Source organism: Spermophilus citellus, assembly GCF_964194105.1.
Source record: "Spermophilus citellus genome assembly, chromosome: 5".
In the NCBI taxonomy this organism is placed as follows: domain Eukaryota; kingdom Metazoa; phylum Chordata; class Mammalia; order Rodentia; family Sciuridae; genus Spermophilus; species Spermophilus citellus.
This window is the reverse complement of record NC_138186.1, coordinates 84,536,301-84,563,673: the sequence shown is the minus strand read 5'-3', so window position 1 is coordinate 84,563,673 and position 27,373 is coordinate 84,536,301. Positions and strand designations below refer to the sequence as shown.

At 35.7% G+C, this 27,373-nt stretch overlaps 1 protein-coding gene across 3 annotated transcripts in view; it reads right to left on the bottom strand.

Moving 5' to 3' along the window:
- The window catches only part of CD109 (CD109 molecule), a 133,285-nt gene that overhangs the window by 16,484 nt on the left and 89,428 nt on the right, over positions 1 to 27,373 (bottom strand). For all 3 annotated transcript variants that reach the window (XM_081295359.1, XM_081295360.1, XM_081295358.1), the window contains 9 exons: positions 27,213 to 27,326; positions 25,299 to 25,517; positions 24,211 to 24,355; positions 19,718 to 19,894; positions 10,230 to 10,311; positions 5,466 to 5,694; positions 4,165 to 4,330; positions 2,258 to 2,448; positions 1,606 to 1,761 (listed from right to left, as the gene is read on the bottom strand). In XM_081295359.1, coding sequence (XP_081151485.1) covers positions 1,606 to 1,761; positions 2,258 to 2,448; positions 4,165 to 4,330; positions 5,466 to 5,694; positions 10,230 to 10,311; positions 19,718 to 19,894; positions 24,211 to 24,355; positions 25,299 to 25,517; positions 27,213 to 27,326 — 1,479 coding nt within the window. The remainder of the gene's footprint in view (positions 1 to 1,605; positions 1,762 to 2,257; positions 2,449 to 4,164; positions 4,331 to 5,465; positions 5,695 to 10,229; positions 10,312 to 19,717; positions 19,895 to 24,210; positions 24,356 to 25,298; positions 25,518 to 27,212; positions 27,327 to 27,373) is intronic.

Here is a 27,373-nt window from a genome sequence, read left to right as displayed (position 1 = left end):
AAAAATTAGTAGAAGAAAAGAAATTATGAAGATCAGAGAAGAAATAAATGAAATAAAGTCTAAAATAACAATACAAAGGATAATGAAATTAAGAGTTGGTTCTTTAAAAAGATAAATAAAACTGACAAACCCTTACCTAAACTAACCATCAGAAAAAGACAGAAGATCCAAATTTTTACATAGAGGTAAAAGGGACACAATACAAGAGAAAGCACTGAAATTCAAAGGGAATATTTTTTTAAAAACTATATACCAATAAATTAGAAAAATCTGAAAGAAATATACACATGACCTACCAAAATTGAATCAAGGGGATAAAAATTCTAAAAGGATCAATCAAAAATAATGAAAATGAAATTAAAGTTGTAATAAAAAAAAGTCTCCAAAAAAAATAACTCCAGGACCAAATGGACTCATCACTGAATTTTACCAGACTTTTAGACAAACTAACACCAATGCTTCTCAAGCTATTACATAAAATAAAAAGAAGGAACACTTCCAAACTCTTCTGCAAAGTTAGTATTTCCCTGCTATCAAAACCTGATAAGGACACAACAAGAAAGAACAGTAAGGACCAACACCCTAATAAACATCAATGCAAAAATCCTCAATAAAATATTCTGATTAATAAGTGGGTAAATCACCTGAATAGACCCTTCAAAAAAGAAAAAGTACAAATGGCTAATGAATATATGAAAAAGTGCCCCACATTTCTAGCCATCAGGGAAATGGAAATCAAAACTTCATTGAGATTACATCTCATCCCATTTACCATACCTGTTATCAAAAAAAAAAAAGAAAGAAAGAAAGAAAATAAATAAATAATAAATAAATATATAAATAAATTCTGGTGAGGATGTGAAGAAGAAGAAAAAGAAACCCTTATACATGGTTGGTAAAAATGTAAATTAGTACAGTCACTATGGAAAACAGTATAGAAGTTCCTCAAAATACTCCAAATAGAACTACTCTATGATCCAGCTATTCCACTCCTGGCTATGTAGCCAAAAACGAAAAGAAAAGAAAAATGAAGTCAGCATACAAAAGAGGCACCTCCCCATACTCATATTTAACCCAGATAGGGAATCAGCCTAAGTGCCCATCAACAGAAGAACTGATGAGGAATATATAAAATATACATAATAGAGTATTATTCAGCCTTAGAGAAGAACAAAATCCTGTCTTGTGCAGGAACAATAGATGGAACTGAAAGATACCATGTTACAAGAAGACAGAATACAAAGGATAATGAAATTAAGAGTTTGTTCTTTAAAAAGATAAATAAATAACACACATTTCCTCTCAAATAAATATAACTTAAAAAAGAAAGATGCCCTGAGAAATTGGCAGGAATGCAAGGCATGGTTATTCCCTTTCCAATGTGGAAGTCCCCGTATTTTCTCCTTTTCTACCAATATTTCCAAAGTTCCCATCTCCTCCATCCTTCCTGAGATCAGAAAATTCAACTGAAAGGACACCACCACCATCTCTCTGCAGGGCTCTGGAAAGAAGTCATTGCTCATGTCAGCAGATTAAAAATAAAGCAGTATTCCAGTACAAATAACCAGCTGCACAGAATTTTAAACAACTACCCCTGGTTCACACCTCTGCTGTCTGAAGGAGAAAGTGGTTCTGTGTATCGATCAGAAACTTTACAGGACTCGATGAGCTAGGCTGCAGCACAGTCACTTGGACATTTGTCCTTTCTGTATTCATTAGAGCTGCAAATTCAGACAGGGCCTTTAAGGCCACAATGGTATCCTGTTGAGAGAAAAAAAAAATGATTGTCCATATAAGTATATACCAAGGTCCCCAAAGAGTAGTCAGATTTAGGAAACCTACTGTACATTCATCTACCCTCCTTGAAAATGGAAGCCTTTCTAACTCATCTTTGAATCTCTTGGCTCAGAGAATAGCAGAAAATGTTAGAAAACATTTTCCCAGGAACATTGCTCAGAAAACACACACACATACTTACATATGTCACTTTTTTAAACTATTATAACTTAGAAATTTTCAAACTGAGCATCTACTCTTTTATCAGTTACTACAGATACAAAATAGCCAATACAGATGGGGAACTAATTTATTCCATATAAATGTCAGATATGAAGTTTATATTAAAAAAATAAAATGAGTCTCTTAAGTCTTGGAGTTAAGTTACTAAGCTTTTTAAAATAAGTAAGTTTATGAAGTCATAGTGAAAAAAAGGAATCATATGCTCCTAATTTAAAGGGGGAAAACTACCATCTCTCACCTGGGTAGATGCAAAGCCTCCCAAGCTATTTCTCTGCCTGCTTAGCCACCTCATAATTGGGATTCCCTCGGAAATCTGAAACTGCAGAAAGTGTGAAAGTAGTGCATAAGCTGCAACTTCAATATCCAGAGAGCGTGGTTGCCAAGACTCAGAAAGCGTGGATACTGATGACACCCAGAATTGCATGTCTCCTGAAAAAGGAAAGGACTAATGTTTCAATTAACTATCAAAAATTACATTTAATTCCACTAAACCTACACTGATCCAAGTTCTGCTTGATTAGCATAAAAATATTTTAATCTAAAAAAAATATATATTTTAATCTATGTATATGTGTGTACCAAGCCAGTATATGTTTATGCAGAAACATACACACACACACACACACACACACACACACACACACTTACATATGTCACTTTTTAAACGATAACTTAGAAATTTTCATCCTTTTTCTATTGCCTCTATTTGAGGATGTTTTGAGGAACTATTTTTGCCAAGAGAAATTCCATATGTTTGGCTTAAGACTAAATGACTATAAATAAAAGAAAAAACATATTATATTCCAGGAAAATAATGTATATAATTTATCTGACCAGGACATCCCCCAAATAGTTTAGGACACATGGGAAAGAATCCTGTTCTGGAAATCGGCCACTAACCAGATCTCACATTCCGGGAAACCTCTCCCTTTTTCATAAGATCTTTTATAGTTTCTGAAGTCGCTAAACAATTTCTACATTTATCACTTCTTGAATGAACAGAAATTTGAATCGGTGGGCGTCAATAAAGTTATTTCTGCCCACCCACCCCTCTCTCTTTCCCTCTTACACACATATATGTACAACTGACTACATAGCCCATTTGGGTAGTAACTACACTTGTGCTTTTGTAGTCAAAAAGCAGTCCCCAGTCAAAAAAAAAAAAAGTCCTAAATACAACCCACTTACTACTAATAGCACCTCTTTTACTATTTTTATAATCACTTTATTATATTTATTTTACATTTTTATAATTGTACATTATAATTACATAATAATGGGATTCATTATTACAATATTCACACTTGCACATAACATGAATCGGTCGATTTCATTCCCTAATACCTTCCCTCTCCCTTCTCCCTCCCTCTAGTGTTTTTCCTCTACTCTATTGGTCTCCCTTCTATTTTCACTAGATCCTCCCCTTTTTTTCCCCCTTATTCTCTCTAATTTCCACTATATGAGAAAAAGTATATGACCCTTGATTTTCTAACTTATTTCACTTAACACAATGCTCTGTCACAATGCACTGTCCACCCATTTTCCTGCAAATGACAAAATTTTGTTCTTCTTTATAGCTGAATAAAACTCCATTGTGTATATCTGTCAACATATACCTAGGTTGGTTCCATAATTTGACTATTGTGACTTGTGTTTTGGCAGCATTTTTTGATACCTGCATTTAGATCATATTTTTGAGCACTTGCAATAAGGCAGGCTCTGCACATGATCTCATTTAACTCTCACTCATGATCTCATTTAATTCTCATTTGATCCTAATACAGGTGTTAGTCCCACTTGTAAAGTGGAGAAACTGGAACTCTTAAAGTTAAGTTACAGAATTAGAATTTGAATCCAAGTCTCTCCAGAACCCAAGATTTTAAAGAACATTTCAAATCAAAAAATGGCAAGTGATTTACAGCAGAACATATCTAAAAGGAGACACCTGAGCCCCAAAATTCTATAGGTAACTCCCAGAGGGGCTAGAGGCATCATCACCATGTCAGGCCCATCCTGAACTCACTCTGTATTTCATTTTTGTAAATGTAACCAACTTCATACCCAGCTTGTAAAAACTTCTCACTTAATTTACATCTTCCATAATGCTTAACAGTCCAAAAAAATTCAATCCAGTTCACACGTTACCTTCTTGTTCTGCATGCTCAGTCAGCAAATTCAAAGCTTCCTTTGCTTTAGGACTTTTCACTGATGACAACGCGTAAGTTATAAGAGCTAGAGTGTAATTGTCTGAAATTCCTCTACTGAATTCAGACTCCAAAAATGTGACAGAGTCTTGAATATCAATATTAGGCTTGAAAGAAAAATACAGATTTTACTACTCAACCCATAACCACACAGTAAAACAAAAAGTACTTTGAAACATTTATTCACAAAATTTTTCAACATTTCTTAAGCACCTGATCTTGACCTAGGCAATAGGAATCAACAATGCTGATTGACATTTAAAGATTTGCTATGTATTTTGAAAATAATACTGCTTTTAGTTGTTATGATTAAATAAGCACCATTATTTTTGAAGGAATAAGAAATAAAAAGTAGAGCTTTTGCAACTGATTGAGTATCATAATCTTAGATTTAAAAAAAGAAAATACAGCTTAAGAAAAATATTTCTCTGATTTAATTTCAGATACTGAATCTCTAAATTTAAGGGAAAGTTTATGACTAGAGCTGGGCTAGGAAAATAGTAGGAGCTTAATAAAAAGAATAGTGCTGATCTTATAAAATGTAATTGACAGTTAGCAGTAAGGTGTCAAACACCAAGATGTCAAACATCTGGAGCAAAATTAAGCTCATGAGTGTAACTTTCCGTGCACACTCATTCTCATGCAAGCACCCATGCCCATTCAGAGTGTGGGTGTGCTTTCCACTAGATTAACCAACACTGCAATTGTTCCATGGTATTTTAGAAATAAAAATCCTTCACAATCTCATCTTGCTAGAACACATTCCCAATATTTAAGAATATTCTTTTCCCTAACAATAATGAGATAGGGGCTGGGGTTGTGGCTCAGCGGTACAGCGTTCGCCTCACATGTGTGAGACCCTGGGTTCGATCCTCAGCACCACATTAAAAAAAAAAAAAAAGTGAAATAAAGGTGTTGTGTAAAAAAAAAAAAAGAAAAGAAAAAAGAAAATCAGCACAGTGTCCAGGAAACAATAATGAGATATGTATTGACTTCTCTTACTAATAGCAAGTACAATACCTATATTAGAAAATATTTTATAATTCTCTTATTCTGAAAAGTGAATTAATTTTATACTCAGATTTTGGGATGTGGCCACAAATTGAAAGCAAAGGTCACCCAAATTCAGTTTTAAACTCAATGTAAAATTGCAAAATTCTTTAAGCTTCCAGACATATATTTGACCCACCAAAATCTACTTTCCTAGGATTTCCCACTTGTCATTTATTATAGATTAAGTACCTGATACTTTTTATATCCCAGGAGAGAAGTCACAATATAAGCTGTAAGTGTTACTGGACTCTTATTGCTACCTTGAAGTTCACTATGGATCACTCTTCCTGGCTCCCAAAATTCACCATTGGATTTCTGATGTCCTTTGAGCCAAGTATATGTTCTGTGTAACACATTCTGATCAATATCTATGTAAGGATCAGCTTCAAGGAAACATCTTAAAACAAAAGCTGACAACCTTGGTGAAAAAAAGGGAAAAGACATAAATCACACTTTACAAAGTCCTCCAAGTAACACTGAGCAAGCAAAACAACAACTCTTTTTCCCCATCAAAATATTCACCAAAGGTGAATTTCTCTGAAAAAGAAAAACAAGGAAGAAAGACAGAAGAGAGACAGCATGAATGAACAACTGCCTAGCAGTCAGATCTGGTTTCTACTTGAGCATGGCCAAGAAATTCCAGGTTGAGTCACAAAACAACAGATTTGGAAAGGAATTTAGAAACCACCTAATCTAGCCTCTTCATTTTATAGATTGAGACTTTGGAACTCTGAAAGAGCTAAATAAATTGCCCAAGATTACTCATCTTTGTATTCTTCTACACATGTACCAAAGAAGATCTTAAACGTGTGGCTCAGCCTAAAGCTGTGGATGAAGTATATACTTTAGTTACAGTTAGCTCACAAGCTAACTGTAGTCCTCCAAGTGAGAGGATTGGGCATTTTCTCTCTTATAGTACTGCAGCCCACAGACCCCATCTGTTTGATCCAAATCTGGCCCTCAGGCCAAACAACTCAGGACATGTTTCTGTCTGCACCCCACACATACACCTGTCAATAATGCTAAAAGCTAAACATGATTCTAAAAGGGAGAAGCAGAAGAGAAGAGAGGGGAAGGAAGAAGAGAAGAAGAAAGGAAGGGAGGGAGTGAGGAAGGAATGCAAAGATGGAGGGAGTGAGGGAGGGAAGGAGGTGAGGCTTATCCAACAGAGACATGTGCCTCAAAATGTCTGAAGTGTTTACTGTCTGACTCTGTATAGAAAAAGTTTTCCATCAAACACATTCCTATACATCAGCAATGAATCCACTGAAAGAGAAATCAGGAAAACTACCCCATTCATAATAGCCTAAAAAAAAAAAAAACTGGAATCAATCTAACAAAAGAGGCGAAAAACCTCTACAGAACACTAAAAAAAGAAACTGAAGAAACCCTCATAAGATGAAAAGATCTCCCATGCTCCTAGATAAGCAGAATTAATATTGTTAAAATGGCCATTGTACCAAAAGTGTATACAGATTTGATGCAATTCCTATAAAAATCCCAATGACACTCTTCATAGAAATAGAAAGTGCAATCATGAAATTTATTTGGAAAAATAAGAGACCTAGAATTGCCAAAGCAATCTTTAGCAAGAAAAGTGAAGGAGGAAGCAGCACAATACCAGACCTTAAACTATACTACAGAGCAATAGTAACAAAAATAGCATGGTATTGGCACCAAAATAGAAACATAGACCAAAGCACAGAATAGAAGACACAGAGACAAACCCACATAAATACAGTTATCTCATACTAGACAAAGGTGCTAAAAACATTCACTGGAGAAAACATACCCTATTCAACAAATTGTGCTGGCAAAACTGGAAATCCATACGTAGCAAAATTAAATTAAACCTCTATCTCTCACCTTGCACAAAAATCAATTCAAAGTGGATCAAAGACTTAAACACTAAAACAGAGACCCTGTACCTAATAAAAGAAAAAGTAGGCCCAGATCTTCACCTAGGATCTGACTTCCTTAACACGATCCCTAAAGCACAGAAAGTAAAATCAAGAATCAATAAATGGGATGGATTCAAATTAAAAAAGCTTCTTCTCAGCAAATGAAACAATCAATAATGTGAGGGGAGAGCCTACAAATTGGGAGAAAATCTTTACCACATGCACCTCCAATAAAGCATTAATCTCTAGGATATATAAAGAACTCAAAAAACTTAACACCAAAAAAAAAAAACCCACAAATAACCCAATCAATAAATGGGCTAAGAAACTGAACAGACACTTCACAGAAGAAGAAATACAGTTGATCAACAAATATATGATGTGTTCAACATCTCTAGCAATTAGAGAAATGCAAATCCAAACTACACTAAGATTTCATCTCACTCCAGTCAGAATGGCATTCATCAAGAATACAGGCAACAATAAATGTCGGCAAGGACATGGGGTAAAAGCTTCACTCATACTTAGCTGATGGGACTGCAAATTGGTGCAACCACTATAGAAAGCAGTATGGAGATTCCTCAGAAAACTTGGAATGGAACCACAGTTTGACCCAGGTATTCCACTCCTCGGTTTATACCCAAAGCACTTAAAATCAGCATACTATAGTAATGCAGCCACGTCAATGTTTACAGCAGCTCAATTCACAATAGCTAAACTATGGAACCAACCTAGATGAATGGATGAATTCAATAGATGAATAGATAAAGAAAATGTGATATATATATTCATTCAATGGAATATTACTCAGCTTTAAAGAAGAATGAAATTATGGCATTTGCCAATAAATGGATGGAATTGGAGAATATTATTCTAAGCAAAATAAGCCAACCCCCCAAAAAAACAAAAGCTGAATGTTTTCTCTAATATGTGGATGCTAATTTATAAGGAAGGGGGCACTAGAGAAGAATAGAGTTACCTTAGATTAGGTAAAGGGAAGAGAAGGGAAGGAGACATGTGGATAGGAAGGATAGTAGAATGAAACAGACATTATTACTTTATGTATATATATATGTCTGCATGAGCAATGTGATTCTATAACACATTCAGAAAAATGAGAAATTATATCCCATCTACGTATGATATATCAAAGTACATTAATGCATTCTATTCTACTGTCATGTATAACAATTAAAAAATTAAAAAGAAAAAGTTTCCAACCTTGATATGGAACACTATATTAAAGTAAAAAGAATATACAAAATCATCTATTTATGGATCTATATCTGACTCATGATAAGAGAAAATTTGAAGCAGAATCTATTTCATCTTATAAAAGCTTTAGCATGATAAATATCACTAATATTCAATAATATGCAGTTTTCCTTTAAGTATTAATGTTCGATAATATCCAGTTTTCCTTTACTTTGAGTATGCAAAGGGATTCACTTCCCTGCCCCCTTGGTACCAGCTCTGATAATGATAAAGTGAGTAGAAATATTACACTTAGACTAAAGCATCCAGTTGCCAGTGCCAGATACTGCAGCCTTCTCTTTTAGGGCTGTGGCAAGCTTGGAGCCTCCTGTTCTGATGGTGAGATGCTGGCTGCCAAAGCACAGAGAGCAGAGTCCCCTGCTGACCCACAGTGGAAATGCAGCAAACGAAAGAGAGACCATTGTTAATATGCTGTTGAGATTTAGCATTTATAGTTTGGATCTTGTGTTCCAAGATGTGTTCCCCCAAAGTCACATTTGTTAATGGCTTGATCCCTATGAGGGTACTATTGAGAAGTGGTAGAACCATTAGTGAGAGGTGAGGGACTATGGGGAAGTCCTTAGATCATTTGGGGCATTTAGGGCATGGATCAATGGGATTGTGGGAACCTGGCCCCTTCTTGTTTGTTTTTGTTGTTGTTGTTGTTGTTGTTGTTTTGTTTTGTTGTTTGTTTGCTTGCTTGCTTGCTTGTTTGCTTCCTAGGCATGAGGTCAGTGCCTTTGTTCGGCCACATCTTCTGCCATGAAGTGCTGCCTCATCACAGAGTCAAAATAATAGGGTCAACCATGGACTACAATATGCAAAAATATCCAAAATCTTTTTTCTCTGTCTCTCTTTTTCCCTCTCTTCCTCCCTCCCTCAAAAAAAAGGGGGGGCTGGGGATGTGGCTCAAGCGGTAGCGCGCTCTCACCTGGCATGCGTGCTGCCCGGGTTCGATCCTCAGCACCACATACAAAGATGTTGTGTCCGCCAAAAACTAGAAAATAAATATTAAAAAATCCTCTCCTCCCTCCCTCCCTCCCTCTCTCTCTCTCTCTCTCTCTCTCTCTCTCTCTCTCTTTCTCTCTCTCTCTCTTTCTCTCTTAAAAAAAAAAAAGTTTTGTAGATACATTCTTTTAACATTTTTTTTTTCAGAAATGAGGATCAAACCAGGGCCTTACACATGCTAAGCAAATGCTCTGCCACTGAGCTATATACCAGTTCAATCTTTTTCTCTTTATAAGTAGATTATCTCAGGTATTTTGTTATAGTAACAAAAAACTGACTAACATAGTCAATTTTATTCTGAAATATGAAATTGAAGATAGTACAAAGAGAGAGATTAATTATCCAAAATCAGCCACATAGAGATTCATTCAAGAGGAAACTCCAAATGCTCATTACTTAATCTAATCATTGTTTTTTTTTAAATAAAACAACCTTAAATAAACCACACAGACTGTATTAACAAAACACTTGCACTAATCAGATCAGCTTATAGAAAGAACAATGTCACAATGATGAATTTTCCTTGTCAGCTGTATAATTATCACAAGATATTTTTAGTGCTGTTTTTCCCACAAACAAAAGAGAAGTTGTAATTTATCTTTTCTAAGTAAAAAGTTTTTGATTTATTAATGTTTTAAACCATGCTTTAAAAGATAATCCCTTTTATGGGACTATAAGAAAAGCAGCTGCCAAGTCTATACACAGAGACATGTCTATCGATTCCATGGCCAGTGTGACCTAGTAAAAGCCCATCCCATGACACATGTGTTGGACTGGAAAAATCACTTACCAAGTGCTCCCAGAAGGGTCGTTATTCCCAAAAGCACTGAAGGAGCCATCATCCCTCTGGTAGAGAAGTTCCCTCTGGTAACCTGAAGAAACAGAAATGGACTAGTATTCAATATAATCAACTCGCCATAATAAAAGTTTCTAACAATGACTCCATGTTGAGGAAATAGAGCAGAGAAGTGGAAAGAAGAAAACATAAACCCACACCTAATAATGAGTACTCCCTATGTTAAGTGTTATAGGGAATTTAAAATACTAGGACTTTTAAAGCAGAATGCAGAAAATAAGAACTGTAATACCCCAAATTAAATGCAAAAGACTTTAAATTTTGGACAACACTTGGAGACCTTCAAAAGCAAGCAAATTAAAGGCAGAGTTTTATTTAACGCTCCAGTGTTCACCAAGATGGTTTTTATGCTTAGTCATCTAAAATTATTTGATGCCTAAAGAAAATAGTATTTACCTATGGTGTCATAATTAAAGTTTACAAGACCTCAAACAGTAAAAATACTTTCTACTCATATACCAGCAATAGATAAGAGGAAATGCTATATAATCTGAGATAACATCTCAAATATTTTGGTCATGGCCAACTGAGGCAAAACAAAACATCAATGGTCAGCCTACCACAGCAATTCTACATTTCCACTCAAAAAAGTACTTGGTCATAAAACTGAAGTATTGGTTTTAAAAGTAAAAATTGGAGAGGGATATTAAGGCTCAAATATTTGTCTTCATAAATGCAGATGTTTCATATTTGCAAACAAATTATTTCAAATCAGATGCAGTTGTTTCATATTTGCAAAGCAATACATACAGGACCAAGTGCAATGACTGAGAAATCATAGGCCAAACACATAGTGAAGAAAAGAAAGTACTATGTTTCATAGTAATCTTTAAGACTTAACCGAAAAAGGAATATGAACATTTAAAGTGATAATGATTTTGCTTAGTTTGAAGAAGGGAACATTAGATTATGATCTTTTTATACAACCAAAATATTATAGTATGGTAATTAAAGAATCCACCTTCATTCAACACTGACTAGATATCAAGAACTGCTCAGGGTCCTTTGCAAGTATTAACTCAGGTAATTCTCACAACATCTACCCTGTGGCGTAGATGCTATTATTATCCTCTTTATACAGATAATGAGGCTGAAACTCAGAGTATAAAAATACTACCTACACAGTCACAACTGGTAGATAGAGAATGTGGGATTAGCCAAGGTCTAACCAGCTCCAAATAATTCAAAGAATTCTTTCAATGATTAAACATGATACTGCATGGAAAGTCCTTAACACTTTAAGCTCTCAACAAATGATAGGCATTGGTCTCTGACTGGGATGTGGGAAAGGTTTTCTAAGCACCAAATATGACAAAATAAAAATTGAAAAGTTTGACTATTAAAAAAGATTTTAAATTCCTCAATGAAAAAAAAACCACTATAAGTTGAAAAAATAAAAGGACATATTGCAACATATAAAATGGATAAATAGCTAACATAAATAATATTAATCAATAAATGTATTTGTATATTTATATGTTGACATTATATATACATATGTAAAAAATTTTAAATTTCAGGGGAAAGATTTTTTTAAGTCCTATAGGAAAAAAGTGAACAAAAAGACAAGAATAGAAAAGTCATAAAAAAATATAAGATGAACTTAAATATATGAAAAATGCTCAATGTCATCATAGGAAAAATATAAATTAAAATTACAGTGAGCTACCATATCTTATTTATCAGATTAGCAAAGATTCAAAAGCTTGACCACTCATTATGTAAGGAAGACAGTATTCATCCATCACTAAAGGAGATTCAAAGTGATGTAACTATTTAGGAGAGTGTCTCTCCCCTTTTGAGCCAGTAACCCAACTTCTGGGAATCTACCCTGGAGACACACCCCCAATAACATAAAACTATATATGCAGATTATTCATTTTAGCATTATTTGTAATTATAAAATATTGAAAACTACCTAAATAGTACCCAAGTCAGAAATTGGTTGAATAAACAATTACACCTATGTAGAACAAAGTACTATGTGACTGTGAAAAATGACAGAGGAATATCTCAATAAACTGATGTAGGGTCATTTGTTGGACATACCTTTAAATTAAAAGGCCAAAATCTAAAATAGCATATCTTATATGCTACTTTTTGTACAAGAAAAAAGAGGAAATATAAAGCATACAAGTATATGTTTATTTTTTTCAAAAAGAGAAGATAAACCAGAAACTAATAAAGTCGGTTACTCACAGGGAGTAGGAAGAAGAGAAAGGAGAGGGAAAGAGATTTCTTTAAATATACTTTTAAAAATGAGATTCACAGGATGGGCACGGTGGCATATGCCTGTAATCTTAGTGGATTACAAGTTCAAAGACAGCCACAGCAAAAGCAAGGTGGAAGCTACTCAGTGAGACCTGTCTCTGAATAAAACACAAAATAGGGCTGGGGATATGGCTCAGTGGTTAAGTGCCCCTGAGTTCAATCCCTGGTACCCCCAAAAAATAATAAAATTCACTTTTAGAACCATGTTAATGTTCTGCACATTCAAAAAAAAATAAAAATAGGAAAAAAATAAATCATCAGCTTTATTATGAACACTACTTAGTTCATTTCATCATGTTTTAGTTTTTATACAACCCTGAAAAAAAAAAGCATATAAGCTCTTAATTTTTCAGAAGCAATCAGAGATCACAGAGAAGCAGAATAATTTCTTAATCTTCACAAACAATATTAGCAAAAGAGTCTGAGACAGTCTCAGGACGAAATCCACTAGATAGCCAGAGTTCAACTGTGAACTCAATCTAACAGGGAAGTGGAGGGGAGAGGAGACCTTTGGAACCCTCCATCATTACAGGAGGTTCTTCTGGGGGGAGAAAGCCATGTACTTCCAAGCCCCCACACATCAACAACTGCAGTTCCAAGTATGAGATCTTGTAAAACCCGTCAGAGAGCTAAGATCATGGAGATGAGATCAGTGCTTATGGAAATTACCCCTCAGGTGGCTGATCTCCAACATTCCCTGTTAATATCAACAACTAGCACCATTCTTCCACTAGGGGCAACCAGCCCAGAGGAAAAGAGGAGCCACATGTAGAGCCAGTTGTGGAGTGAATTTCTTAAACTGACTTAGATAAACCTGAGAGTCTAAACCTCCAGCTCTGCTCCCAGGAAAAAATAAAGGAAATAAGCAGAACCCAGCGAGAAGAACTTATAGGACTGTCTTTGTGGGCGTCCCCAGAGAGGTTTCCCTCCTCCTGTTACACCAGCCATGCATTGTTGGAGAACCCTCAGCTGTTTGTCCTACAGCGCATCCTAGTGCATCAGGCCTCATTTCCACTCCATGAGCAGAAAAGGACACTGTTGATGGAGCTACAGCTTTTGTTCTTAATAAAACAATTCAACATTTCAGAGCAGTCACCTGAGTTGATGACTTTTCATCACAATAAGTGAGAATGTCAAAAACATGGTTTTCTCCAAAAGTTTATGAAAAAATTAAGACTATTGCTTTTAAATTAATAGTTTTATGACCAGCTCTTGAGTTTGAAATTAATAACATAAACAGAATTGTCAGACACTTCTGAAAACTGAAATACAGAAGAAATCAAGAGACTTTTTTAGGATAATGACCCAGGAAGCACTGTTTATAAATGACAAAATAGGACACATACATTTCAGGGTCATGAATTTTCTTTAGGCTAACTATGAATAAAAAAAAACTTCAGAATTTACCATAGTAAAGATAAAAGTACTATTTACAGAAACACATCAAAAACTAACATTCCAGGGCTTCAGATGTAGTTCAGTGGTAGAACATTTGCCTCACATACAGGAGGGCTTTGGGTTTGGTCCCCAGCACCAAAAAAAAAAAAAAGTAAAAGTTTGGCTTGATTTACCTTAAATATCAAAATTATATGTAAATAAAAGAAGTAAATCAGCTTTTTTTTACTATTGAAGCACTTTCTCTAGCAAAAGCTGGTAAAGATATATTCTGTACTAAAAAGAAAAATAATCATTATTCACTTCCTTACTTTCTCTGACATGAGCTATAGATAGAGAAGTTTATGGCTTTTTCTTCTCTAGGTTCTTCACTATTACCTCCAGCCACACTTGTGATAGCCAAAGATAGCAGCAGAATTTTGAAGCCCATTTTTTCCTGTTTTTATTTCAATAGACAAAAATATAGTGTTTTCAACCAGCCCTGGTCTAATTCTCACTTGAAAAACTTGAGCCACAGATGCTATGACTTGAATATCTGAGGAAAATAAGGTTTAAATCTTCAGTTAACAGGATTTCCAGTCCTTATCAGAAACAGTTTTCATTTTATGATTCTGCTTTTTGCTTTTTTAAACAGCAAAATACACACACTTCATTCAATGATGTAGCTGTTGTTTTGACCCAAAAAATCAATGGGTTAGGTTACAGGTTTCCTGGGCCAAGCATGATTTAAGTAAAACAATGCGCTGTCCATAAATGACATTTAAATAATGTAATCATGACTCACACCAAAGCCACTTCAATTTCTTAAAAAAGAAAAACAACTACACTATATTTAAAGGACTTGGGCAAATATGATGGCAAAAGAAAAGACAGTCTCTGATTTCATTATGAAATCAGTGTCTGATTTCATAATGAAAAGTATTATACCAGGAAACTTTTGTCTACCACTTTGAAATGTAATTTGGACTAGCATGTGAGATGATGTCTTTGGGGAACTCAGTTTTGCTAACTTTCATCAGCCACTTCACCAGATCAAAGGGGAACATGTTGAAACCACGGGTCACATTTCCCGGCTGATAAGACCTCGCTGAGACCAGGGGGAATCTTGAGTGTCTACAGATAATCACTATATTGTGGAAGTGCTTCAAAAATCTTCTAAGCCCATCTCCACATGAAGATGGTGAATCTAAAGCCCATAGAAAGAAGTTAATATGGATAATTCATTCATCCATTGGCTATTTACTGAGATACCTCTAAAGTAATAAAACGAAGACGCAGTTAAACCCTGTCACAGAGTTCATTCTCCAAGTGTAGGAGACAGATGACGAACAGGATAATTTTAAAGAATGTTAAGTGAAAAAAAACAATATGGAGTAATGTAAATCAGAGTCACTAAATGGTCAAAGAAGGTCACTCTGAGGAAAACACAGCTAACTAAGGAAGACAGTCAGGGAAAGATCTGAGGGAAGAGCACTCCAGGAGAAGGAAGAGGAAGTAGCTAGAAGCTGGGAATGCTCCAGACAGCGCAGTAAAGGGAAGCAGAGAGTGGTGGCAGTTGGGGAGAAAAATAGAGGATGAAGCCAGTTCACTCAGGACCTGGCGGGCCCAAGTCAGTAGCCCATTGGAGGACTTTAAGCTAGAAAATTACATAATGTAGAAATTTTCAAAAGATCCCTTTTATAATATATGGAGATCATATACTGAAGAGGAGGGACCACAGAAGCAGAAAGACTAGTTAGACAACCAACGGATTAGTCCAGATGAGTAACTATGCTATTAGAATTGGAACAGTGAGCCCTGAGATGGAGAAAGGTGGAAGGATTTCTTATTTGTTTCTAGAGGTAGAATGGACAGGATTTGTTTGCTGACTTTCAACCCTAACTCCAGAGTTAGAAGAAACCACTCTCATAACTGACATACTTAACGGTTGAATACAGTGCTGAAATATTTCATTCACAAGTCAACTGTATCAGGTGGGAAAACTGAGGCTCCAAGAGGGCTAGAAAATCCCAAGGTAGGAGCCAGGATTTAGAGCCCAGTTCTGACTGCCTCCTTAGCCGGTGCTATAACACCTAGACTCCAGTTTCTCTCAAGAGAAGACAGGCTTTCTTTACAGCAGTAGTGCTGGACAGTCTGAACAATTTGGAGGACCATTTGGCACTTAGAGACCAAACATTTCTTTGCCCTCTGGCTGCTATGCACCTTCTAACAACCAACAAAAGTGAAGAAAGCTCCCAAGTAATCAGTGAGATGTTCAGAGGACTGCTTAGAAAAACTTACAGTTTGGCACCAGCCTAGTCAGGATTGGCCTGAAGGAACTAGCACTGCTTTTGGAGCAAGGGCTCTTTGGAAAAGAATTGGACCAGTCATTTTTTTAAAAAATCTTTCCTGACCCGGAGCCAAGGATCTATGTCACAATCTCGAATTATCTTTTTTTTTTAACTATTTTCTTTTTTTAGTTGGTGATAGACCTTTATTTTATTTATATGGGGTGCTGAGAATTGAATCCAGGGCCTCACACATGCCAGGCAAGTGCGCTACCACTGAGCCCCAGCCCCAGCCCCTCAAATTATCTTTAAAGGACAAGTTATCATTCCTTAAATGTTTCAAACTATTCCTTTAAGGTTCCATCTTTGAAAAGCATTAGTATTAGATTAGCCAAAGTTCATAAAGCATATATAGATATGAAATTATGGCATTTCCTGAAATATTTCACTTCACTGTATTAAAATATCACAAAGAGTGAATATAACAAATTAAAAAACACCAGTGTACTTCTTAAATGCACTCTTTTCTTGAAACCAAACAAACTAAATCTTGACTACACACCAGATCTTGCTTTTAAATGTGCAGAGTTAACTTAGGATAATCTCCAATAAATTTTACTCATCTTCTTAAATATAACTAATACACCAATGTATAAAGATCTCATATTTTTAAGCATGGCACACAATATGCCATAGAGAGCTCTAATAGCACTTCTTAAACAAAATTATGATAGAATTTGAAAAATAAACAGTTCTTATATGTGTGCATTTAAAATATAACTAATCCACAAATATATGTATAACAAATGGCAATTTTAAGTGGAAAACTCTACAAATAAAATGCTAGATCTTTGAGTCCTTAAAGGGCCAAACCACCTCCTGGGTTTGAGAACCAGTCAGTGTCTGCAGGACCTTTCCATAATCTGAAGGAAAATATAACAGTATCTCCACCCTCACTCAGAACTCAGGTCACATTTAGCCCTAATTCCAAATCCTGGTCACCCTAGTTTGTCATAAACTGCATGCATTGCTCCTGATGTAACCCTTGACTCCCACTCAGCCTTTGTGTGTACCATCCAGTCCCATAGACAGTAATTCATCTACTTGAATCCAACACCTAATAGTTCACATTGCTGTAATCTGACATTACAGATTCTAACCTGTGGTGTCTCCTTCCCCACAGGACCCCATGTTTCTCTCTCACCATTTTATCTGAACATTCACGAAGACCTCAGTACATTAATGGTACTCCAGCATCTTGGTCCAATTCCTGGTCTTCTTCTATTCTATCCCACTGCTTCTAACACCCTAACAGCATTGCAAACTAGAATTATCCTGCAGTGTTCTGAGGAAGATCATGGATGGAACCTCTCTGTGCCTCAATTTCCTCATCTATAAAATAGAAATAGCAGTCCATTTACCTCCTAGAATTAACTGAAACATGTACAGGGCTTTCCAACAGGGTTAGTTGCTATTACCATTACTACACAGACTTTAGGTTAAACAGGTCTCTAAATTATAAGGGAACATGCAAGAAGAGCTCACATGAAAGCAGTCGTTACTGAGTTTTCCAATTCTTTTATTCAAAATTTAACAAAAGGGCTAACAGCTTGCCTCTCTTTGCATTTAACCTATTCACTATAAGAAAGAAAAACAAGAACTTAAGAATTGGAAAACATTGAACTATACTTTACTTAGATTATACTGAATAAGCATTTTCCAATCATCTTGTATAAAACATTCAAACCTTCATGAATCTGAAGGACAGCATACAAATCACACAGACAGGAAAAACTCAGTCACACAGTGATCTTCCTCTAATAAGGAAATGCAAAAACTGAAACTGTAACTTCAGGATAATTTTTGGAATATTCCAGAAAATCAGTTTTATTATTATTATTATTATTATTATTATTGAAAATATCTCAGAATTCTTCATTTTGCTCCTAGATGTAAATACTAAGAGCACAGACTCTGGAGCCAGATGGGTCCAAATTTCAGCTCTGCTACTGACTTGCTACATGACCCTGGTGAAGGTGTCATGTAATGCCTCCACTTCTTCATCTGTAAAAATGGGGTCATGCTAATATTCATTATGAGCATTCAATGAGATATTAGATATAAATTGCTTAGAATACTGCCTTCTACATAATAAGCTCTCAATCCTGGTAACTGTGGATATTAGCAAGTGGCCAAGCCATCTGGTATCTAAACAGTGCCACCAACTGCAAATTGATACAGCCAATATGGAAAGCACTATGGAGATTCCTTGGAAATCTGGGAATGGAACCACCACTTGACATCTATCCCTCTCCTTGGACTATACCCAAAGGACTTAAAAACAGCATTCTATAGGGACACAGCCACATCAATGTTTATAGCAGCACAATTCACAATAGCTAAACTGTGGAGCCAACCTAGATGTCCTTCAGTGGATGAATGGATAAAAAAAAAATGTGGCATTTATACACAATGGAATTTTACTCAGCAATAAAAGACAATAAAATCATGGCATTTGCAGGTAAATGGATGGCATTGGAGAAGATAATGCTAAGTGAAGTTAGCCAATCCCCCCAAAAATAAATGCCGAATGTTTTCTCTGATATAAGGAGGCTGACTCATAGTGGGGTAGGGAGCGGGAGCATGAGAGGAATAGATGAATTCTAGATAGGGCAGAGGGGAGGGAGGGAAAGAAAGGGGGTTAGCAAGGATGGTGGAATGTGATAGACATCATTATCCTAAGGACATGTATATAGACTCGAATTGGGTATAAACATTTTTCATATACAAACAGAGATATTAAAAATTGTGGTATATATGTGTAATAAGAATTGTAATGCATTCCACTGTCATGTATTTAAAAAATAAAATCAATAAAACTAAAAAAAAATAAAATGAAAAATAAAAAAATAAACAATGCCACCTCTCAGAGAGTCAGGGCAGAGTCATCACCAATATGGCATTTTCTGAGAAGCTGGAAGGTCCTCTCCATACAAACACTTCTCTCCTAAATTCCATCTGATGGATATTTTAAATGCAGTGAGAAGGTCCCCATCATAGGACACTGTCTTCTCCAATGACAGTGATTCTTCAAGAAAGGCCCCAACTTCCTCTGTTCCCTCAGCACTAGAATTGACCCTGGCACTAAGAGATCTCCATAAATGTGTACTGAATAAAGGAACACTCATTCTTTTAGATTTTTAAAAGAGTTTTAAATTTCAGATCCCTTATTATAATACAAACCCTCTAGAAACTACCTGCCTAAGCCACTGAGAACACCTTAGCAGCAGTTAGTGAACAGTTAGCTGCATGAAGGATGAAGGATGGTGACAGCTTCTAACACATTCAACACCATCTGGTCCCACCATTGCACACCAGTACAATACCCATCTAGGCTGAAATATAGTCTAGGGCAAACCCTGCCTGGAAAAAAAAAAAAAAAGAACAAACTTTTTATTACAAATAAAAGTATATTTCTAAAATGTTTACCTTGCCTCATAAATGAAAGTGATTTTTCTTTTATATTATCTGTCAGTTGTTTCTTCTTTGTCAGATAATCCAAAATGTAGATATTTGGAGCGAAATTGATCATGTTCTGTTCACCGCAGCCATAAGGCATCCGAATCAGCGAGGCTAAGCCATTGATGGAAGGCCCGAGAACATCTCCTGAAAGCACAAGACATGCAATCCATTCAGTAGTCATTCACAGTTATCTGCGGGTGGCAAGTCTTCCACTGAAAACAGAAGGTATTTGTCACTGAAGCAATTAGAACAGAGTGGAATCTTTACATAAATTACCTGACCAGAAAAATAATAATGCAATGGTACTGAACTTGTAAATTAGATGATAAATTAGGAGACTTTTAGCTCAGTGAAACATGTGACATTCACAGTAACAAAAACAGCATATTGGCATAAAAATAAACACATAGAACAAGGAACAAAAAGAAGAGAGGACCCAGAACTAAATCCACACACCTTCAGGCAACTTATTCTCAACAGTGGTGCCCAAAACATAACATTAACTGGAGAAAGGACATTCTCTTCTATAAATGGTGCTGGGCCAACTAGATATTCATAGGCAGGATATTGAAACTTGACACATTATTTCTCACCCTGTACAAACATCAGCTCAAAATGAATCAAAGACCTTAATCTAAGATCTGAAACTATGAAACTACTAGAAGAATACACAGAGGAAACACCATTGCAGGCAATGATTTCCTGAATAGGACTCTAATCGCTCTGGCAACAATGATATATGGGATAACATCAAATTTAAAAGCTTCTGTACTACTAAGTATACAATCAATAAAGTGAAGAGACAACCTACAGAGTGTGAGAAAATCATTATCATTTGTTCACCTAAAAGAGTTTTAAAATCCTGAATATAAAAAGAGCTCAAAAAACTGAACAAAAAAAATGAATAATCCAATTTGTAAATGGGCAAATGACCTAAATAACCATGTCTTGAAAGAAGAAGTACAAGCAACTAATAAATAAATGGAAATAGCTAATAAATATATGGAAAGAAATGATCAATATTTTTAGCCATCAGGAAAATGCATGTCAGAAGTACACTGAGATTAATTCTCACCCCAGTTAGAGTGACTATTATCAAAAAGTAAACAATTAAAAAACTAAATGATGACAAGGATATGAAGAAAAAGGAACCCTTAATATGCCATTAGTGGAACTATAAATTAGTACAGCCATTATGGAAAACAATATGGACATTCCTCAAAAAAACTAAAAACAGAACTTCCATATGATTCAACTATCCCACTCCTGAGTATATATCCAGAAAAAATGAAGTCAGCATACAGAAGAGATACCCATGTTTATTGCAGCACTTATCACAATAGCCAAAATATGGAATCTGCCTATTTGTGTCAACAGATGAATGAATAAAGAAACTGATATATAGATATATATAGATATATAACACAAAAATAATAGAATATTATTCAGCTATAAAGAATGAAATCATGCCATTTGCAGGAAAATGGATAAACATGTAAGATCATCATGTTAAGCAAAATAAGCCAGATACAGAAAGATAGTATCACATGTTTTCTTTTGTATGTAGAAACTAAAAAAAAAAAAAAAAAGCTTGAAAGTAAGAGGGACCTACTAAAGACTGAGAAGGGAACTGGAGGAAGGGAAATGAGAGGAAAGAGTGAGAGAATGTAGAAGGGAGGTTGGACATGATCAGTGCACAATATATGCACGTATGGAAATGTCACAGTGACTTATAAAATCATAAAGTTAACATGTTAATAAAATATGAAAAATGTGACATAAATTAGGCAAAAAATATTTCTTCTTTAAATCTTGAATAAAAATGTAAGAAATGGACCATGAGGACCCATCATTCTTAAATATGAACAAAATGTTTTATTATTAGTATTCTTCACATGAATAGAACTTTTTATTTCTTACTAACATAATACAAATGCTTGGCAAATGTTATTTCTTAAAACAGGGGTGGTAGTGTTTTTCACTGTCCTCTATTTGGCAGCAACAAAGTAGAAATAACAAGTATAAGTTTCCAATGACCTTTAGGATCAAAAAATATTGGGAATATTCTTCAAAGGTAGGAATCTAAAAATAAGACAAAACAGATACTTAACAGACTCTTCTACCCACATTCAAACACCCTTGGGAAATAAGTAAAAATTCAGATACAGCTTGAGTTTTTAATTTTGACCCCTACTGTTGTTAGCTGTATGAAGAAGAGTATTCGTCTATGCAATTTACTTTGAAAACTTACACCATGCCAAGTTCAAATAACTAGTGAAAATCTGATCCTAACAAAAAATGAATACAAAAAAAGATATCTCTTTCATATGAACAAGATGCAGGCATGCCAAAATGTCTTAAGCTTTAGATGTTAACACAAAAAAAATACAGTTCTTATTATTACCCCTGAAAAGTTACATTTTTAATATTCAAAATGAACATAAATTTACAATTTCAAAATCCAAAGTAACAAGCTAGAATCCATACATTTTGGACCTCAAAGTGTTTTTTTTAATCATATAAAAATAAGACTTGAAAATCCACTCTTTGCATTCAGCAAAAAAAGTTAAACCTCTGAGTATTTTTGTGACCCTAGATAGGACAGACTCATTCCTATTTAGAGAGTGGTAGTATACATTTAAAATTCAGGGATTCTGGGCTGGAATTGTAGCTTAGTGGTAGAGTTCTTGCCATGTGCATGGAAGGCACTGGGTTCAATCCTTATCACTACATAAAAATAAAATAAAGGTATTGTGTCCATCTACAACTAACTGTTGGGGTTCAAGTGTGCAGAGTTTAGCTCCCTCAGGCCTGACAGGTTGCAAGAGCTGTGGCTGTGATTTAGGTCAGCTGAGGCAAACCTCAGTTAGGAGGAGAAAAGGTTCTCTTCCCCTGATCGCAAGTCACAAGTTCTGCATGGTTTGGCCAAGAGGAAGAAGCTTCCTGCATACTTGTCCTGGGAATAGTACATTCTAAAGAAACAAATGCATCTTCAGGGGATTAGATAATGTCTACAAAGAACTTTGGGAGGGTACTTATCATATGAACAGGAACGATCTGAATTTAGCTCTGTGTACCCACTGAGGCATGATATTTGGGCAATGTGGGTAAAGTGTTAATTGCTTGCTTTGTTAGAAGAAGAATATAAAAGGAACTTGCAAATAAATCTCAGCATGCAGTTGCAATTGCTGCCTTGGCTCTGCATCCCCTGTGTCCCGGTTATTTCGCGACCCTTACCCAGGGACCCAAACGCTCTAGACGTTCACAACTAACAAGAATATTTTTTTAAAAATTCAGGGATTCTTCTATATGTGCATATGCAGATGTGTACTGTACCTACCTGCACTGTATTTCTTTTGCATCTCCCAGAATACCAACACTGTGAGAGAAGCATAGGCAGAATGTTCTTAAACAGAGAGCTTCTTTCATTCTTTTAAAGAATTATATCTCAGGTTTCAAATAAAGTCCTCTGCACAGTGATTAGTTCTTTGTGCTTACAAATATTATACCTGTAGGTAACATTTTTTAAAAATTCTGAAGGCCTGACATCCTGGTGTCTTAAAGGCCTAACAAACTATTTAGATGTCTTTAATTAATACATTTTCTACAGTTATTTGTCAAATATAATTTATAAGAGTATTCATCTATGTCATTTAGAAGGACCTATTAGATGTGGTAGTTAATTTTATGTGTCAACTTAAGTAGAACAGGTGTGCCCTGACTAAACATTGTTCCTGGGTGTATCTGGTGAGGGTGTTTCTGGATGAGATTAATGTGAGATTTTGTTTCTCTAGAGAACCCTAAGACACCAGAGTGCAAAGGTATGTTTAATTCTAAAGTATTTTAGATTGCAAGGCACTAAAGTTACTATGAGACATAACTAGAGTCAGTGCATAGTTTCTTATCCTCAAGGTAACCTGTGTCCTGCAGAGAACTAACTGCTCTAGGCAGTAGCTTCCATCTCTTGGTTATTGCAATCACTGTACCTGCCTTACCCATAGCCCAAGAAATTCTACTATAGTTGGTTTAGAGTAAAGCATAGATATCTGTGTCTTTACCAAGCTTCACAGAAGATTCTGATACTCACCAGTGGACAAGAGCTAAGAAGCTGTGCTTTTAGGAACAATCCTTTCATCCAACCACAGCAGGGTAGCACCTTGCTATTCATGGTGTGATATGCCAGAAGCTTCACGATAATATACCTGGGAGCTGATTAGAAACGTAAAATCCCAGCTCCCACCAACAGGGCTTTCAAACAAAATCCCCAGTTGATTCATATGCACATAAGACTGAGAAGAGCTATTATTCTAGGACACATAATTTGCTAACCTTTCTAATATAATCATCAGTTGGGACCAATTAAAAATTCTCATAAATAAATAAGAAAATACATGTATAAATAAATGAATAATATATATTATTACATACAATTTAATCAGAAGAGGGGAATATATTCTTACCAACTGCAGTGATCTGAATTCTTTCACTGCCACTGACCGTATCAGGAGGAAATGAGAAACTGAAAGATTTCATGGTGGTTTGCAGTTTGTTGTCAGTCAAGTCTAGTAGGATGGACTGTGAATATGATTTTTCTATTCCTTCAGCCTATTGAAAAAAAGGAACACAATTAATATGGTCTCTGCACATCTATTTACAGAGAACTATATGCAGATATGAACACAAACACCAGGCCTGTTGTTCTACAGTTTCTGTACAGCTAGGTAAGTAATTACCATTTCTTAATTCTGACTTCAAATCTGTTAAGTGTTTACCTTCTAGTTGAATTAGAAAAAAGTTTCACAGAGTGTGGTAGAAACAACCAAGGTAAAATGTGATGAGAAAAAAAAAAACGTATAGGGTAGGTTCTATTTATTATTGAAAGAGAGGGAGTAAATATTTCATCCAAAATCACATTCAGCAGGGCAGAGATACAAAATGAGGGCTCTCTCACCCCAGAATCTAAATGCACTTGTCTTTTTCTGCAGAATGTCTTCTAAGACAGTCTACAGAATATCTTCTACAGGCACTGAGAATTCCAAAATTTCAAATCTACTTATCAATCTGACCATGATTTAATAGGATCCCAATGTAACAAAGACTAAAGATGTAAATGATTATAAAAGAGACTTTGTGATCTTGAAACTCACTGTCCTGATTAAATTTAAAGAGTATACTGGGGCTGGGGGTGTGGCTCAAGCGGTGGCGCTCTCGCCTGGCATCCGTGCGGCCCGGGTTCAATCCTCAGCACCACATACAAACAAAGATGTTGTGTCCGCCGAATACTGAAAAATAGATATTAAAAATATTCTCTCTCTCTCTCCCTCTCTCTCTCTCTCTCTCTTTAAAAAAAAGAGTATACTGGCAATTATTCTAAGCATATATGTTATATTTTTACATAGAGATGAGAAAACAACTGGGCATTATCAGGAGGATTGAGGAAAAGATGTACTATGTTTGCCAACAAACTTAACTAAAAGAAAAATCATCTTCTTTGTTCTTTCCAATTCCACATACGTATTTTCATTTATTTTGGACTCCAAATATTTACCTTTACTAAAATCCTCTGGGTGATAGCATCAGAAGCAGTGGGTGAAATAGCCATGACTGTGATAGGAATTTCTCCCAGATGTGTTGGCCTGACAGGAAAAACAACAGTTGCCCCATCCTCACTGGGAACCAGAATGGTCTGCTGGTGTCCTGTGGCATTGATTTCATTCGAAATCAATAGAATATCATATCCATCACTTTTCTCAATGATTACCTTAACCTGGAAGAAAAAAATACCTGTGGTTTTGTATAATAAGTGCTCTTTAGCAAAGTGTATTACCACCACCATAAGTGCTGTTATAACTTGCAGCTCAAAACAAGAGAAAGATGAGGCAAAGATTCAGCCAATGAGAGAATGAAAAGGAAAATCCTCATTCAAATCCTCATATGCTTTCCTTTCTACCTCAAATTAAATTCTGTCATTATGCAAAGCCATTGAATGATAAGGCTATACACAGAACGTGGTGTAGGTACCACCACCAGCCTGATTTAACTGTGTTGTTCCATCAGAAAATAATGAGACAAACAAGATGAGATGCTATTACATCCATTGAGAATCTCCGTGAAAATTATTCCAAGGAAAGTGTGACTCAGAAATCAATCCTAAAGTGTATCTTGGTTATAAACTTTTGTAAATTATGCCAAAGTTGCTAGTCTCATCAAGAATAGCATTTCTCTAAGCCTTACATTTTATAGATTATTTTCTAATCTATTTTCTCAACTGCTTTTCAAAATACTTTTGTGTAGATAATAGTTATGATTCCCATTTTATAGATGAGGAAACTACAATTAAGTTATTTGCTAGTACGTGGCAGACTGGACATTGAGCCTTCTGACTGCAAATCTTTTGTTTGTTACACTGTACCATGCTGACTACATTAAAAAAATACAATTAAAAATTTTAAAGACTCACTGGTAGAGTGTGTGCTTACCATGAACAAAGCTCTGGGTTTAATCCTCAGCACCAAAAGTAGTAGTAGTAATTATAATAGTAATATTAAACATTTTATTCTATAGCTATAGTACTTTTAAAAGTATGTCATTTCCAGCCAGGCGTGGTGGCACATGACTGTAATGCCAGCAGCTCACAAGGCTGAGGCAAGAGGATTGCAAATTCAAAGTCAGCCTCAGCAACTTAGCAAGGCCCTAAGCAATGTAGCAAGACCCTATCTTTAAATAAATAAAATATTAAAAAGAGCTGGGGATGTGGCTCAGTGGTTAAAGACCTCTGGGTTCAATCCCCAGTACCCCCAAAAAAATAAAAAAATATCTTTCCATATAATAAAGTTAATTGCATATCCCTAATTACTCGGGGGGGTGGGGAGGGGGAAATATCAGCTATTTGGTTAACACTGTGGGCACGGTACAAGCAATGGCCCTCATCCAGGCCTTCCAAGGAATTGACTAGCTAAGGAGACACAAAGCACATAACTCAAAAAATAAATCCTTGAAAGTGTAATATACTGTATAACTATGGGACTGTAAACACAGCAGAACAGGTTAGATTCCTCAGGAAAGGCATCTTGGTTCCAAGCCAAGTCCTGAAGGGGATAAATTTGCCAAATGCACTGGGCACAGAACGTCAGTGAGATGTGACAACACATTCTAGATGTGGGGGACCAGGGGGAAACATGGGTCGGGGTAGACAGGAGGGAGAAAGGCATGCCTCCAAGACCATAAGGAAGGACTGTGGCTGAAGGGGAGAACCTGTGCTGGGAATCAAGGAGGAAGTACACAGACCTGCTGATGATTCCCTAGACGTTACTACAGAAGAAGCAACTAACTAAGTACATCCATATTAATCTCCCAGAAAGGTACAGCATGCCTAGAAGCACAGATGTGCAAACACTACCCATGCTAATCCACATATTTTCTCCTGAAACATAAACAAGCAACAAAACCTTAAACACATTACCTCAGTGGCCTCTTTCAAATAATTGAATATGGTTACTTCCAAAGCAAATTCTTCACCTCTGATAACAGAGTAGGGAAGATTCAAAAAAATGAAAAATGGTTGGAAGGCTTGCAGCTGGAAAGAACACAGTGGGTATATATTTTTATTCAGGTCAAATGCTT